The following is a 17,090-nucleotide window of genomic DNA, read 5'->3' on the forward strand; positions in this document are numbered from 1 at the left end:
GAACAAGATTCAGATGTGACTAGTGATGTCAAAGAAGAAATTACAACAACACTCGAGTCTACCGATGAAGAATCCTCAACTGCTGTCGAAGCTTGATCTTATGAATTATGATGCACTCGAGCAACCATGTCGACCAATGTGATTTATGTATGATGTAGCTTGACGAATCGGAAGCAAAAAATGTTCAACTCAAATCAACAAGGCTCACAGAAATGATGTATATGCCTAAAATCCTTGTTGGTTGGTTTGGGATCACATCATTCTTGGGGTCAAATATTGTAAGTTTTGCACATTTCCCTTGTAAATTGAACCTTTTTGGGGTAGTTGTCATACTATATAGGCCGAGTCATATGGCGCATTAGTAATATTTATAATTTATAATACAATGATTATCTATGGAGGATGATATGAACTCATACCGTGCCCCTTGGGAACTACCAGGGGAGCTGTTGGTGGTCATGGAATCAAGGTGCTTCCACCTCTACACTGGGGATTCTATCTTTGATTATCTATCATAAATATCAAAAAGGGTGTTTTTGTAATTTCATCTTTTTGTGATTACAACATTTAGCTCAGTTCAGTTGAACAATGGATGAAAATAATGTAATGTTGCTGCTCTATGTTGAGCTTTCTTATCTGATTCTGACTTATGAAAATACTGTTAGTGTTCTTTTTAAAGGAGACAACCTATATACTTTTTGGTTGAAATACATATAGTTATAGTTCAGATAATTAGTAAATCTGTTAAGAACTCACAATTTTCTTAAATTATCATTCAGATACAACAAAAGCCAAAAATAAAATTAGTCAACAAATGGGATGCAATAACTTTCTTTCATTCATCTAAATTTTTACACTTTCTAAGGAATAATATAAGGAAGAGAGCAAAATGGACAATCTTCAAAACAAAAAGAAAGAGCCTTCTTTACAAAATTTGTCTCAACTAATCTATGTCAGTCTCTATGAGCAAAATTTACTGCCCACTTAATCTATGTCAGAGTCTATATATGCTTCTCAGAGTCTCTAATACATATTGGTTCATTTAATCTATGTATGTAACACCTCTGCACTTCTCAGAGTAACAGCCATGGCAAGTTTATAACTATTTCTCTGACGCTGTATAACTATTTCTCTGACGCCGTACATCCGATGGCTCTATTTGTAGAAGAATATGGGAAACACAAGCTGGCCCTTTTCCTTCTGACACTCGAGGATCTTGGCACCTTCATCTAGACACCACACTGAAGCTGCATATATAGTTCTCAGAGAAAATGCAAATTAATAACCCAAAGTGAAGAATAAAAGCTAATTTATGACGACAAATTATTTGAACAAAACTAAACTGACCATAGCATACTTGTTGTGTTTTAGCAGTCCAGTTCAGCTGCAAATGTTGCCACCTTTGTCAAGTGGCTTGAGAACAGAACATATGTGAAAACAAGTCTCTTGTGATCGCCCTCTCCATATCTGGAAAGATACAAATTAGAAATAAGATTTGCACCAGAAACCAAATATAACTATCCCAAAAATGAAAAACATCATGGAAATATGAAGTATATGATTTTAATACCTAAAATTTTATGATAGATATCTCCTAGAAGATTGTCCAGTTCTCTTGTTTTTGGTGTACGATAAAAGTATCTTTTTGTCTCTGCATCTGCGTCACAAAACTATATTTGAAATTAACGTTGTCCAAATAGAACATATCAATTACATAAATTTGTTTACCGGGTGCAAACATCAACATACTGTGTATTCCCAATCCACAAGCTTCTCCAGAGTGGTTTCTTCAAGTTTTTCTTCAAAGATACACATCAAATATCCTATATTGAACACAATTTTACAGTAACAAACAATAATCAAAGCTAAATTAAATTTCAATCACTAGTACAGGAGAATCTCCATCACAATATATTTAATTCTACATCAAATATAGCCACATCAAATCTGAAAAACTACAGGTGAAATTAGCCGTTAGACTGTGATTGGCGACTTTAAAGCATTAACATTTATTAGCTCTGTTCACTTTCTTTTACCATGATGCCCACAACTTTGGCTGCGGAATAGGCAAGGTTAAAAAAACCGGATCGATCATCAAACTGCTCTAGTCACTGGTTTACTGGTTTATTGGTCTAACCGGTCCAACCGAAAAAATCGTTTTAGAATAGAATAATAAATAAATTATAAATACACATCCTAAAATATAATTATAAGACGCAAATTATAGGTAACATAAACAATGTCATTAAGTCTATCATGCTCCAATCTATTTCTTCTTTTTGTATGAATTTGGTCAAAAAGACTCCAATTTCTCTCACACCCAGAAGAAGCATATGCTTGGCTAAGAACTATATATACTGCAATGTTTCATAAGGCCTAAACATTAAAACGAAGGTAATAATAATAATGCTACAACTTGATTCATAAAATCAGATAAAACGAAGGTAATAATAATAGTCAACATGATACTGTTAGGGCAGAAAAGCGATAAACAAAACAATGTAAAATCAGATAACCATACCTTATCAATTGAAGGTGACAACAGGAAAAAAGAGGGAGAAGAAACGATCAACAATAATCAGTAAGCCTGCAACCATGAGAAACTGAATTTACATGAGAATAGGGATTAAATTTGGTGAAAGGAGAAATTGAACAAAAAATTTCTGAAAAAGATGGAGGAACCACCAAATTCATTGATAGCTCATAGCTTGCGAACAAGTTTTTATTAGATTAATATCAATTCAAAATCATTTGATATACTTTTTTAATTATATCAAAATTGATAGTAATATAACGTTTAAAACATGCATTAATTTGAATTATTATAATATAGTCTTGTTCATCATGTTCAAGTTTTACATATTTGTATAAATAATCGAAAATTATAATTCAATAGATAAACCGATAAAAAGTAACATCTATAAAGAGATATGAGTGGTGTAAGTCTATTATTCTAAACACGGAGACCCGACAAATCAATTACCAAAGGTCAATCTAGCTCATTCTTTATGTAAAATCTCTTAAGTAACGTTTGTTTTCAAAGACTGAGACTGAGATTAAGATTGAGAAACTGGATTTAATATTGTGTTTGGTGGTTAAAAATTAAAACTAAAATTTCAATTCTAAAATACAAAATTTCACTCTTAATCTTCTAATTTCAGTCTCTCTTTTAATCACAGCCTTAGTTCCTAAACCGACCATAAATTGAAAAATCGACCGAAAACTAATAAACTAGATCAAACTAAGAACTGACATTCTTTGGATTAGGACTTAATTAATGTTATTACTTTTTATCTTGGAAAAAAAAAAGCCACAACAAAAACCAAGTTTAAATTCCTAATCCATATACCCATTCTCTTTCTTTTGTAAGCAGTTGAGTTGGATGCGTTGAATCGGGTAGCATAAAAAATGCTAATGAGGATGGGAATCGAACTAGAAAATGACATAATGGCCTAGCAGTTAATTAAAAAAAAAATCAATTGCAACCATAACAAAAGAGTTGAGATGCATAGTTATAAGAAACAAATTGGATTGATCAGTTCAACTAAAAAATCAGTGAATTAGACTTTAAATCAGTCTGATTTAATATTCTAATTGTTTAAGAATAAAATCAGTCAAATTTGTTTGAACCGTGTCTAAACCGATCAAAATTTGGTCAACCCACTAATTTTCAAAAACACTCCTGAGGTAGGATCCAAACACAACTCAAAAGCATTGGAGTGCCCCTATAGCCACTGAGCTAGCTTTTTAATATAATGTGTGTGTTTTTTTTTTTTTTTGGTCAAGTATAATGTGTGTTTTATTTTAAATATATTACATACCAAATAACTATGATCAAATTAGGCCCTTTTTTTTGTCAAAATTGGGCAACGGACATTGCTGATTTTTTTTTTTATCAAATTGGACCCTTTTTTATATTTGAGAGACCACAAACAAAAATTTTTATTTATTAATTTCAATTGGACTAACAAATTTAGATAAATAAATTACATGATTATTTGCACATAAATAATATAATGTAATAGGTATAAATTAATTAATAAATTTTAAAATAAAAAATAATAATCAATTTAATATAAAAATAATGTGTTACAAAAAAAAATATATTTAGTTTAATATAGTTTATAAATTATTATTTTTATTGTGTCAAATTAAGATATTATTGTAATAGTATTGATTAATTTTATATTTATCTTTGTACTAATTATTTTTAAAATTTAATACATAATTATTTTTAAAATATTAATAAATATATATTTTAAATTTTAATTTTTAATTTTTAAATATTTTTTTTATTTATATAAGATAAGTTCTATCGGTTTAACTAATAATTTAGCAGTTAAATTAATAACTTGACTGGTTGACCTCGTTCAATTCTGAGAACTTCTTATACATTTTAGTACAATAACAGTTGTATATCAATAATTTGAATAAAAATTTCTGGTTAAGCTAACACAAATTCATAAACTCCATATGCTACGTGTCCGTCCTGTTGGATGACTCCTAACACAATTAAAAAAAATTATTCTATTTAAAAAATTACTACTTTTCAACATATAAATAATTTCGTTGGTTGATGCTTCCTGGAATTTTGTCCTTTAATTTCCTTGCAAAGTTCAATGCAATCCTTGAATGAAAAGAAGAGAGATAGGTTTACGGTTTACCCATAGTTAGCAGAACCGGACCGGACCGGCCGGTTCGATCGAAAAACCGGTAAACCAAATTTTATACCGGTCCGGTCCAAAGATAAGACCATTCAAAGCCGAAAACCGAAATGAACCGGTTAGACTCGGAACGAACCGGCCAAAACCGGTAAAAACCGACCCGGACCGAACCGCTCGGTCCCAACCGAAGGCGAAGCTACGACGCATCTGGATTCTGCAAGTCCACCATACTCTCCTCATGCTCCAGCGTGCCAAGTGTCAAAGCTTTGTGTTTTTTGGAAAATTTTTTAAAATGGCTACAATGGGGTTTGAACTTGTCACATGAAAGATGCAAGTAGGACGCCCATGCCACCAAGCTGAACTGCTTCTTTCCAACTTATATCCAAATTATAATACATATAGTAGTTTTTTATTATACTTATATTCAATTAATTTTAATTTTAAAGTCCCTCATTTTTAAATCAATTATATTTTATTTAACTATAAATTTTATTAATATATATATATATTAAGATAAACAAACAAAATTATTAATCACAAACTATTTTTTTTTTTCATGATTATATGATATCTATTAATATTATTTTTTTTAATAAATACTTGTAGTATATAATAATAAGTAAAGACTCACATGCAATTGTTTTCATATGAAGTTGATAGTTGAAAATCATTAGATGATATTTAGTTAAACTTATCAAATCATCTAACTATTTTTAAATATCAACTTCGCATAAAAATTAACTGTATGTAAGTTTTTATTTATAATAATATAATAATACAATAAATATAAATTAATTAATAAAGTATTAAAATTTGAAAATGATAACTATTTTTATAAAAACAAAATAAAAGTACTTATAATAAAGAAAAAATAATTAAATTTTATATAATTATTTAATTATACCGAGTTAATCGGTTCAACTAGTGACCCACCGGTTGAACCAATAACTCAGTAACCCAGTAACCTCACCGGTTCGATCACCGGTCCAAGTTTAAATTCGGCTCATTTAATTTGTGAGCTCAATTCCAAGCTCAAGCTCGGCTCACCAATTCAACTTGTCGAGCTCGAACTCGAACTGGCTTATGAACTGGTTTGACTTACTTCCAATTCTAGTTTGTATCAATATAATTTATGTTTAACAATTCTATACCAAAATTGATTTTGATTAATGTTGGATAACCTTTTAATTTCCTAGCTAATTCTCTGTTCAACTACATTAAGAATACAATATACATCATAACAAAAAAATATCCTGCTAAGACCAAATAATTTCTTTTTGGTTTAAGATAGTTACTCTAGGGTGTTAAAAATTATTTTCTTCTAATCACAAGATCATGGACACAATAAATAGGAGAACAAATATATTAGGAAGTTACAATTCAACTATTTAAATATCTAGGTTGGCTATTTTCAAATGTAAGACATACTCAAATTCCAAAAATTTGATCTAGAGATGTCAGAACAGGAATGGTGTATTCGGTACAATTCAATGATCTTTTTCTCATTCATCATTCAACTGGTTCGTCCACTTCAAAAACCTTCCTCAATTTCTCTTCATCTGATTCGAAAACCTTTCTTGCCTGTTTCAGCTCTTCATTCATAGACAACAATTCTGTACATCGATTAAGTTTTGGCAAATCCTGCAGCACAGCAGCAGTAAAAAAGTTGGGATTAATCCTGAACAAAAATGTTCAATCATGTATTATAATGTAAGGTGCACTGGCCCTAAATCAAGCTATCGTGTATCAGAATGGTCACGATACAAATATTTTGTAGTGTGGAGTCACACAATTTCAGATATACCAATAATTTTTTATATTTCTTAACAGTTACTGTGTTGTATTACATTACACAATGTCACAATGATCCTTTAATGGTAAAGAGTGAAGATTGTATGAGCCTTAACCTGTTTTGATAGATATATTTAGGGTTAAAAATAATTTAAGAAACACGGCTACATTAGATGCACCTTCTTGCATGTTTCACACACTTGACTTTTAGTTTAGTTTCAACTTGCGGATTGGTTGACAAAAACTTTAAAAATCTAGCATAAAAAACTGAATTGGATTAATGTTTATGGATACTTTAAAGTTTGAACAAATTATGCAGAATTAGCCATTTAGCCTCTTAATCCATGACAGTACAGCTTCATATATCATGCCTCAAAGCAATTGAAGAGCAAATGGGACAAGATTTCAATGAGTGGTTTCCTTTGAGATATTTCATTCAACGCAGAAACTAAAAGAACTCCAGAGAGTTCGAGAATAGAACATAATCTTCAATTCTTCATGATAATTATTTGAAATTCTTTTATGAACAAAGAAGTACCTTGCGAATCAAATAAAGGAAATCCTCAACTGATAGTTTCCCTCTCTGTGATCCAATATCTTGAGCTTTATGTACCTTCGTAAGAAAAAAATTTCAAAGCACAATAACAACAAAAAATTCAAATTAATCCAGAACACCGTAATTCAGTTGAACAAGAACAATGAAAAATTAGGTTGAAAAAATAAATAAATATATTTGGTTACCAATTCCGTGACATATTCCACAATAATATCCTCCATAAGCGCCACACTTTCAGGAAGAGGCTAATTGTGCAAAACATAAAATAGTTCAAAGTTTAATAGCCAATAAATTCACATCCCAAAAAGTAATTAAGAAATTAAAGAAAATGGTTTAGGTCACTTACATTGGGATCATCTCCAAAGCCGTACATCATATGCTGCACTGTATTAGCAAGCATAGAGAAAATTATTAGTGACAGTTACATGCATAACTTGCAAAGAACTTTTTTTTTTTCCTTTCTCTTCAAAGAAAAGGAAAAAGAAAACAGAAAATTGCAACGAAAAAAGGAAGGTTGGATAGGGGTGATTACTGACGTTCTTTTTGGAAAACTCCTCTTTTGCGCTTTGAAGAAGTTTCGAAAGGTTGAGAAGAAGCAATTCTTGGTTTCGACGAGCTTCCACCACCGTAACTGCTCATTCTTCCGCACAAGAAGAAGAAGAAGGAATGAAGGACGATGAGTTTCTTTCTTTCCACTTCACAAGCCGGTTTTTCTTTTTTGTGTGTGTGTGTGACATTTTGGGCCTAGATTTTATGTTTGGGCTTCTGATATTCTTGGGATTACTGGGCTAGCACCTAGAAGTCCAGTTTTTTTATAAATCCAACTTCGGCCCAGGTGAAACGGATGGCTCACATTAGTAGGATAATGAATTAATGATGTTTTTTACCTGTAGCCTTTAATTTATTTTATGATGATTTTACTGATTCTAGTTCAAACACTTCACAACCATTTGTTGGTTAGGCTGAATTGGGCGACGGTTGGCATAAAACTTATTAAATTGTAACGAACCTTTCCTTAAGCCTTAACCACAAATACCTAACTTCATAACCACTTTCGTAACTATTTATTGAACCTCTTACCTGTATGCTGCATCTATTATTGCTTTTATCCCCAAACTATATTCCTAAATCCCGATGCTATACTATACTATTGTTTACGTACACAAAAGGAAAACAGGTTAATGAAAAAAAGAAAAACGTTCAGACAGATCACCTTTCAAAACGCAAGTCCCCCTCCCTTAGCCTGAATACAAAAGGTAAGGAAGATAAGAAACAGGCACTGTAAATCATCAACTATAATAAAGAATTCACTGATGCACTAGACGTGTCTATGATTTTAAGCATTTAATATATTCAAGAATGCAATAAAAAAAAGTCAAATACAATTGGAGGTAAAAATAATAAGTCTTAAAGAAAACCTTCTATTTGAAGCCGGTATGACCAAGCCACAGCTATTTTAAAGGGGTGTATTAGTAAAAGTGGTGATATAGTACATATTTAAAAAAGAAAAAATTAAATGCTGATGTGGAAAATAAATTCTACGTAGCTTGTTATTACTTGTTATCTATAAAATTGATATATATGCAAAATAAAAAAAATAATTTACAGTCTACTCTCATGGTTTCCAAAATATCAGAATATCTATGAAAGTGCAATTTTAATGAACATAATACTAACCTGCTGATAAGAAAGCGGGTGTGTATCACTGCTCCACTCAAAAGAAATAGTCAGGAATAATAAAGTGTAAATCTTGCACCTGAGATGAACATTGAAAAAGAAAAACAAATGAGCATACAATGAAAAACTTGAAGGAATGAACAACTGATCTATTATAAAAAATTATCAATTACGTTACCTAGCTTGTTCTAGGGAATGAACTGGCGTCTCTATCCCCACTTTACCCAAACCTAGAAGCATTCAATTTATTTTACATTAACATAGTGTTGGATTAACAACTAAATAAACAATGATATTGATGGAATCATCAAAGAAACAACACCTTTAAGAAGATAGATAATGAGATATATGGAAAGATACATATATGAATCATTCATGCAACAGATGAATTTGAGAAACATAAGACATAGCATACTAAGATATCTAGGACCTAATAGGTAAACTATAAATTTAACCATGACAACCAATCCTTTAATTTCATTGTTATAAATTATCTTTGCAATTAAAGAGGCAAATTCGGCCTGTGCATCTGTTTTTCACCAACTTGAAAAAGGGAGATATCCATACAAGTTCTCAGTGAGCATGAAACAATAATCACATGTATCCTAGGAATTACATCAAATAAATAAGTAAGTTTTGACTTTAATGGAGTGACTTTGTTACCTTGATTTCTAACTGAATAAATTAAATTTTCGGCAAAAAAAAGAGAAAGAATGCAATATAAAAGAAACCTTAATTTAAAACAAAGTATATTCATCTCCAAGGAAATTTTTATTTCTATCATTGTGGTTCATACAGGACAGTTTCATCAATCAGTTAATATCTTATCTGATTCATATAAGAATTTATTGAGCTGACAACAAGCAAAACCTGTGTTTATAAAATGACCGGGTCATATCCCAATGACAGCCAAGAAATCAGATATCAAAGTATTAAAAAAAACAGGACCTGATTGAACAGATGCGCTTACAGTGTAATTCAAAAAAATATGCACTTTGGAATACTTTTCAATAGAATTGCTAAAATAAGAACACAGACAATAATTAACAACTGATAAATGCTAAAAAAGAAACAAGTTAACTGCACGGCACCCAAATTTCTTAATTCAGCCAATAAACTTGAAAACTATCGCTTCTTACCTTCGAATCAAGGCTTCAAACCTTCACTATCGAAATTGAAGGTGATAGAATATAATCAAAATTGAACATTCTATGCGACATTTTCAGCTTCAAAACCATAGAATCAAAATCTCAAACATGTAATATACATAAACCAGGCACGATAAAGGCAATCACATTTGGAATCAGAACAAATCACACACACCTGAACCCCAATTGAGTTTGAATCACAAACCAAAGATCCGAATGATTGGGATTTCTTCAATTATTGTCTATGTTCTCATTTTTTAGCATTTCATGGTGATTTTAAGCCTGATAATCTGCTTATTCGCTATGCTAGGTAAAATTAAGCTTCTCATTCATTACCATTAGTTGGGTCGCTTGCACCTTATTACTTGCAGAATGTCATTGTAAAGCTGGTTTCTCGTTCTTAATTAATGATTATGATGACATGACTAAGTACATAGTCTTGTTATTATATACTTCTATATCTAAGGAGGACTTTGGGTGTAGAATTGCCCTTTATCTCTGGCAAAGCATCAACTTATGTAGTATAAATAAAACAACAATCAACTCTTTTCCTACTAAGTGGGCGAGTTATACAAACAAATAAATGACATTTTATTAGAACTATGTATATAGATAAATATTTTTAATCTATATCTTTTTTATATGGATTCAGCAGTAGTTTTGTTTTAGTGTACCCGACGGAGTTCATGACTTTACATACTTTTCTTTTTACGCATGGCCAAACCACCTAAGATGTTTTTCCATTCTAATTTTATATTGTCTAGTGTAACACTTTTCCAGTGTTATATTCTGTTTTATGGCAGCGTTGAAGTTATTGTTACTGCGATTTTCAGTCTCAAAAAACCACAAGTCCTACAAATATATAGTAAAATTAAAACTACCACTTAGATAAAACAACCTTGTTATGTTTACCACTGAAGATCCAGACCATGATGTTTTTACTTTTTAGATATTGATTGAGATAAAACCGACATGCAAATGCAAGCAAATATGAGCTGAGAGAGTTTCTTGTTGTTTAGTGTTTATATTATGCATGTTCCAACTAAGTACTTTGTAAATGCTTTGCTTTTGTAGACAGTGCTCATTTCTGGTTTTGCTACTTTTCAATAGAATTGCTAAAATGAGAACATAGACAATAATTAACAACTGATAAATGCTAAAAAAGAAACAAGTTACCAGCACGGCACCCAAATTTCTTAATCCAGCCAATAAACTTGAAAACTATCTCTTCTTACCTTCAACTCAAGGCTTCAAACCTTCACTATCGAAATTGAAGGTGATAGAATATAATCAAAATTGAACATTCTATAGCGACATTTTCAGCTTCAAAACCATAGAATCAAAATCTCAAACATGTAATCTACATAAACCAGCACGACAAAGGAACAAAAAAAAAAACAATCACATTTGGAATCAGAACAAATCACACACACCTGAACCCCAATTGAGTTTGAATCACAAACCAAAGATCCAAATGACTGGGATTTCTTCAATCCCAACCCAGCCACGTGCATGTTCCGTTGTGTGGTCTGAGAGTTCAATCCCAAATGTGAAAAAGAGAGACACTTGGGTCAAGGGATGGTGAAAGACGTCATTTTGAACAAACCCCACAAATCAAAAACCGATTTTTTTAGCTGCTGAGCTCAAATCACAGTGTGATCTAGCAAAGTGGGTGAGCGAGAATATAAGGATTCTTTGTGGCGATGAGGTCGAAGAAGGAATGGAGAATGGTGTGCGAGGAAATGGAGAAAAACTTGCAATGAATGATGGAAACTACGAAGGAGGAACACTGGTTTTAACAGTGTGTGGCTTTGGTTTCGATGATTCCAATGAAAAGGGAAGAAAATATCAGCGTCACGGTTTCAAGTTTCAACTAACTTGGAACAATAAAATCCTACCTTTGTTAGAACTCACCAAATCATGAAGCAGCTTCTGATTGCGCGAAGGAGGCTGACGGCGACACTCGAAGCAAGAAGACGACGAGCCCCAGGACCTGCTGCTTCTGCCGCGGGCGATGAAGAGCGCAACGAAGGCGCGCGACTATGTGCAAGACGATGACGAGACAGAGAGCGACGGCGACGCCACGGTGAGAGAGATGAGAGAGACCGAGCTCCAGGGAAAGAGAGATAGTGATACGAAGAGGAGAGAAGAACTTGAGAAGATGAAGAGGGTTTTTGAAATCAGATTTCAGAAATAATTTTTTATTTTGTTTTTTGTTTTTTAGATATATTTTTGTTTTGTTTTATTGTTTAATTTTAAATTTTGATTAATTTAAAAGGGTATTTTTGTCTAATCAAATAAAAGAAGGATGTTTAAGATTTTTTATAAAATTAAATAAAAAATATATTTTTATTTTTATTTAATTAAAGGGGTGTATTAGTAAAGGTGGTGATATAATATATATTTAAAAAAAATTAAATGCTGATGTGAAAAATAAATTTCACGTGGCTTGTTACTATTTGTCTATATTTTTAACAAGGTTCTGAGAACCGGACCGGTCATCGAACCGCTCTAGTTACTGGTTCACTGGTTTATTGGTCCAACCGGTCTAACCGTGGTTCAACCGAAAAAACCGTTTTAAAATAAAATTATAAATAAACATCCTAAAATATAACTCATCCCATTTTTTGTCTCATGACAACACTATCATTCAGACAACATAATCATTGAATACAATGCGAAGCTACTTATTCATTGAGATCTCACATTATACAAACAACTTTCATGACTTAAGTTCACATTTTCAGCAAACAATTGTAACCAATGTTATTTTTTCTTTTACGATGATATGTACAAATCGCGTATAGTACAAAACTACAAACTAACTGGAAATAGATATGAGCTTAGATGCATGATTATGTAGTGTAGTGAGGTGAATTTTTGTCTCTGTTGTTAACATGAGATTATACAATGCTCCCCCTGTGAATTTGTCTCCAAGAAACATTATAATATTCATGAATTCACAAAATGTTTACTCTAGGGAACCAGAGAGCATACATACTGGACTAGGCAAGTAATGCTTAACTACATTGAATAAATTTGCATGGCCTTGACATGACTTTGACTAATAACAGAGAGACAAATATGCATTGAAATAACCACAATCATAAACACCATTACCAAATTAAATAAAAAATCAACCAAAAATCACCTTGCAAATCAAAAACTCAATCTCTTGAACTCAATAATTACATCCGATATCCAACTAAATAATTGCATCACAGTTATCATAAACTGATTTCAAAGCCTAGAAGCAGAGTGAAATTAAAAACATGAAGCATGTAATAAATCAAAAGATCACCAATAGCAAGTTTTTTAATAAGAACAGAAGTTAAGAACAATGAAAAATGAAAAAAGATTCAACAGTTTTCAGCCCAATTTTAATAAAGCTCATCACAATGATTAACAACAACAAAAAGTACTGAAGGAACAGTGAATTGCAAATTTAAAATTTAAAAGTTAATTTAAAATTTATCATCAAATACAATCAGTGAGCAAAGCCAATCAACCAAGCACTAACTAAGTATTCTGTTCTGATTCTGTGACTAGGAAGCAACAAATTCAGCCACAAATTCAAGTTACAGCAACAAATTTAACAAATCCAAGTAAAGTCCCAATTTACAGTAACATTTAGATTAGCAACAAGGAAAATTTGATTAGCAATTCAGCAACATGCAAAAATACAGGGAGAAGGAAAATCTGAAAGAGAGAACAGGGAAGGATGGTGCAGGGACTCACCAACGGTCGACAGCGAGTCGGCGACCACCCGACGGAAGGCGACGAAGCAAGAGACAACCCCACGAGTTGCTTCTGCCGCCGGCAACGAGACAGACGAACCACGAGATGCCAGTGACTGAGACAAGACTCGAGTGAGACTGGGAGGCAGAATCGAGCAGAGATAACGACGGACGACAAGCAGCAACCAACACGCACAGCTCGAGCACTCAATGGCGGAGGGAGGCGCGAGCAGCCGAGCACAGAGGAGAACGGCGAGATGCGAGCACCCAACGTGGAGGATCCGGCGAGAGGCCCGAGAGCACGAAGACAGAAGTTCTTGAATGCGATGGACGGCGGCAGCAGTCTCTCACTCCGACAGACGGCGACAACTATTGGTGGAGGCTAGGGTTGCTTTCTTTGGTGGAGGCTAGGGCAATTTGCTCTTTGCTGAAGGAAGGAGTTGGAGAAGGGGGAATGGGGATAACGCGTGCTTTCTGCCTTTCAAGGAAGGAAACGACGTGGTTTTCTATAAACCGGCCGGGTTCCGGTCCGGTCCGACCCACCGGTAACCGGCCGGTTCAGCGGTTCTTGAGTGGTTTTTTATTTTGCGGTTTTACACACTGGATCGGACCGTTTTTTTTGCCGGTTCCCGGTTGAACCGGCCAATCCGGTCCGATTTTCAGAACATTGATTTTTAACGTATCGATACATATGAATTTATTAACGTACCGTAGCAAATATCACATAATATGCCAATGAGTAATAGCTCAAATGACATAGTCTCCCCATACTCAATTAAGAGGTTGCGAGTTCGAGTCTCCTATCTTTGGTAAAATAAAAAAAAATCACATAATATGCTAAGAACGTAATACGTGGCTTTTTATCTTATATATCAGGGATTTTTTATTTTAATAAATTAAATAAATATAATAATTATCGAAATAAATAATTTAAAAATATTATTAAATTTATTTTTCTGTCTTATCTTATTTACATTATAAACGAGATAATTTTATATGTATTTCATTTATACGGTAAATGAAATAAGTCAGGTGAATATGACCCGTGTATATCTCGTTTACACTGTAAATAAGATACGTGTATTTGTAAATAAAAAATATATTTTTCTGAAAATAATAAAAAATATTAATTAAATAATATTTTTTACTGAATGGTATTTATTCTATACTTAGAATGCCGGAGGTGAACTTAGCAACCGAGACTAATCCTTTGTTTCAAAGACAGACGGATCAAAGCAGTGTAAACAAACCTTCGAATTGCATGTAATTTCTTTGTCTTATACCATTTTTTTAATTCTTTTTTTACCATATTCTTCTAATTCTGTATATATTTTTTTTAGAACAAAGAGCCCTTTAATGTTTTATTCAAGAAAAAAAGGTAGGAAAAAACAAAAATCTGCAACTACGTAAGTTCTAAAAAAAAGCATTTCCGGGTGTATTTGGTTATTATTTGGGCGAATTATTTTCTTATTTGGGTGGATTTCAGGTTGAGTCGGGAAGAAGAATCGGTAAGTGACCCAGCTCAACAACAGATGATCGTTTTTTAACCGCCCTCTGAACTGCTTAATATGTAAGTTTTACAACTAAATTTCAACCTTCTAATAATCTATTTTAAAGGATTTTCTTGATGTATTATTTTTGCCTTGTTTAGAGTTTCAATTCAACTCTGCATGCCTTCATCTCAGACAACATTAGCAAGTCCTGTGCCGCCATTTGAACCATCCCCCTAACAGAGAGGTGAGGAAAAATATTCGGGTCTATTTAGTTATTATTTGGGTGTATATCATGAAAATTGAGCTGTAGTTGATTTTTTTTATAATTTGATTCGTTTTCTCTAACCCTGCAGCACTCCACAACTCTAGAAAGTTGATGAAAGCACATCCACGGTGCTACCAGCTCCATCTAAAATGTAAGTTCAGCACAATAGAACTTGGTTTTCGATATCATTCGTCTATTCTTATTCTTATAGTACGATATATGTCAACATGCAGTGAACCAGCCCCTGAAGCCACTGCCGCTGCAATTAGGGGTGTTCGCGATGCGTTTTGGTTCGGTTTTTTAGAGAAAAATCATCCGATCCAATCATTTAATTAAACTACGATTCGGTTTGGTTCGGTTTTTTTATCGAGACCATCCAAACCAAACCAAACCAATTAAAATCGGTTTTGTTTGGTTCGGTTTGTTCGATTTTTTCAATCAATTCAAAAAATATACTATCATACTATTTCACAAAGTCATAATATTGAAATCGACAAGCACAAATACACAATATCTAACAAAGTCTTGATCCAACAAAATACATTAAACTTACTATAAATAAATAGCAGAAATAATAAATTAAATTAAAAGAACAAATACATTATTGAGTTATGGTTTTTCACTCTAAAGAATGCACATTGATATAAATGTCTCTTCTGAAACACTCCATGATTTAAATTTTCAAATACATGGCATATTCTTCTCTAATTCATCTTAAATGAGAAAATTTGAAATAGGACAAAAAAAAAAGAAGAAGTAGCAACTATCATATCTAGTGCATCTGCGTTTGTCTCCTACATAGTATGATGTCAGAAGTTTACAAACAACATAAATCGCTTAATAAAACAAAGTGCAATGGTCAAGGAAAATATAGTCATTTTGCTTTTATTAATTGTTTTAATTAAGTAGACCTGCGAGAGATAAAAGAGAAGAACAAAAGAACAGCCACTGCATTTTATGTGGTAATGAATAAAATTTCGGTATTATAAACCACAGTGGTATGATGAGATCACATTCTCTAGTCATCAAGCAAGAATATTGCAATGACATCGTACAACAGACAATGGAGGAGCTTTACAGCAGATGGTTGCTGCTGTTAACATTGTAAGGGACTTTAAAATGGCAACTGATGTACATAAATAGTTACAAAGATCTAATATGACATGAAATCACAAAGAAATCAATCCTAAATGGATTACAATAAGCCATGACGTAAGGAACACAATAGATAAAAAACAATAAATAGAAGAAACACAACAAATAAATTAAAAACAGAACAATACTAACAACCAGCAACAATACCAACAATAAAGTAATTCAACAAAGTAATTTAACAATATCCAGTTTCTCATAACATATACTAAATCATTAGATAAAATGACGAAGGTAATCTAATATTTTAAAACTGCTTCCATTTTCTCATTATTCAAATTTATCTTACTATACTGGTTTCAATCTCTTCCTATCAAGATCCAGAACTTCCAACACTTGATAAATCATACTAAATCACTTCAAAAGTAATTTTTTATTTCATATTATTTTTCCAAAAAAACTAATAATAATAATAAACTAGAAGCAGTTTCAGATAAAGTTTTCAGATATTATCAGATAACACATATTCAACAATACCAACAATACAAACCAGAAGTAGTTTCAGTAATTCAACAGAACAGCAATTGGAAATGAACAACAAACAAAACAGCAATTTCAGTCAAATTACATACCTGACTCAGTGGCTCGGGCTCCATCTATGAACAAT

The 17,090-nt window shown here is 32.4% G+C and overlaps 1 protein-coding gene across 2 annotated transcripts; it reads right to left on the minus strand.

The window, feature by feature from the left end:
• Positions 1-5,861: 5,861 nt before the first annotated feature.
• On the minus strand, positions 5,862-14,032 carry LOC130944606 (transcription initiation factor TFIID subunit 13-like). Of its 2 annotated transcripts, XM_057872998.1 has the most exons (9): positions 13,575-14,032; positions 8,867-8,918; positions 8,689-8,767; positions 8,225-8,254; positions 7,548-7,651; positions 7,358-7,395; positions 7,197-7,256; positions 6,994-7,068; positions 5,862-6,305 (listed from the first exon to the last, which is right to left on the minus strand). In XM_057872998.1, the coding sequence occupies exons 5-9, from the start codon at positions 7,648-7,650 to the stop codon at positions 6,174-6,176; spliced, it is 408 nt and encodes a 135-aa protein (XP_057728981.1). In that variant the 5' UTR covers position 7,651; positions 8,225-8,254; positions 8,689-8,767; positions 8,867-8,918; positions 13,575-14,032; the 3' UTR covers positions 5,862-6,173. The 2 variants fall into 2 exon arrangements, with proteins under 2 accessions (XP_057728981.1, XP_057728980.1); XM_057872997.1 differs by having other exon boundaries at positions 7,548-8,254.
• Positions 14,033-17,090: the final 3,058 nt, after the last annotated feature.

The sequence above is a fragment of the Arachis stenosperma genome, chromosome 8, assembly GCF_014773155.1.
Source record: "Arachis stenosperma cultivar V10309 chromosome 8, arast.V10309.gnm1.PFL2, whole genome shotgun sequence".
NCBI classification, from domain to species: Eukaryota; Viridiplantae; Streptophyta; class Magnoliopsida; order Fabales; family Fabaceae; genus Arachis; species Arachis stenosperma.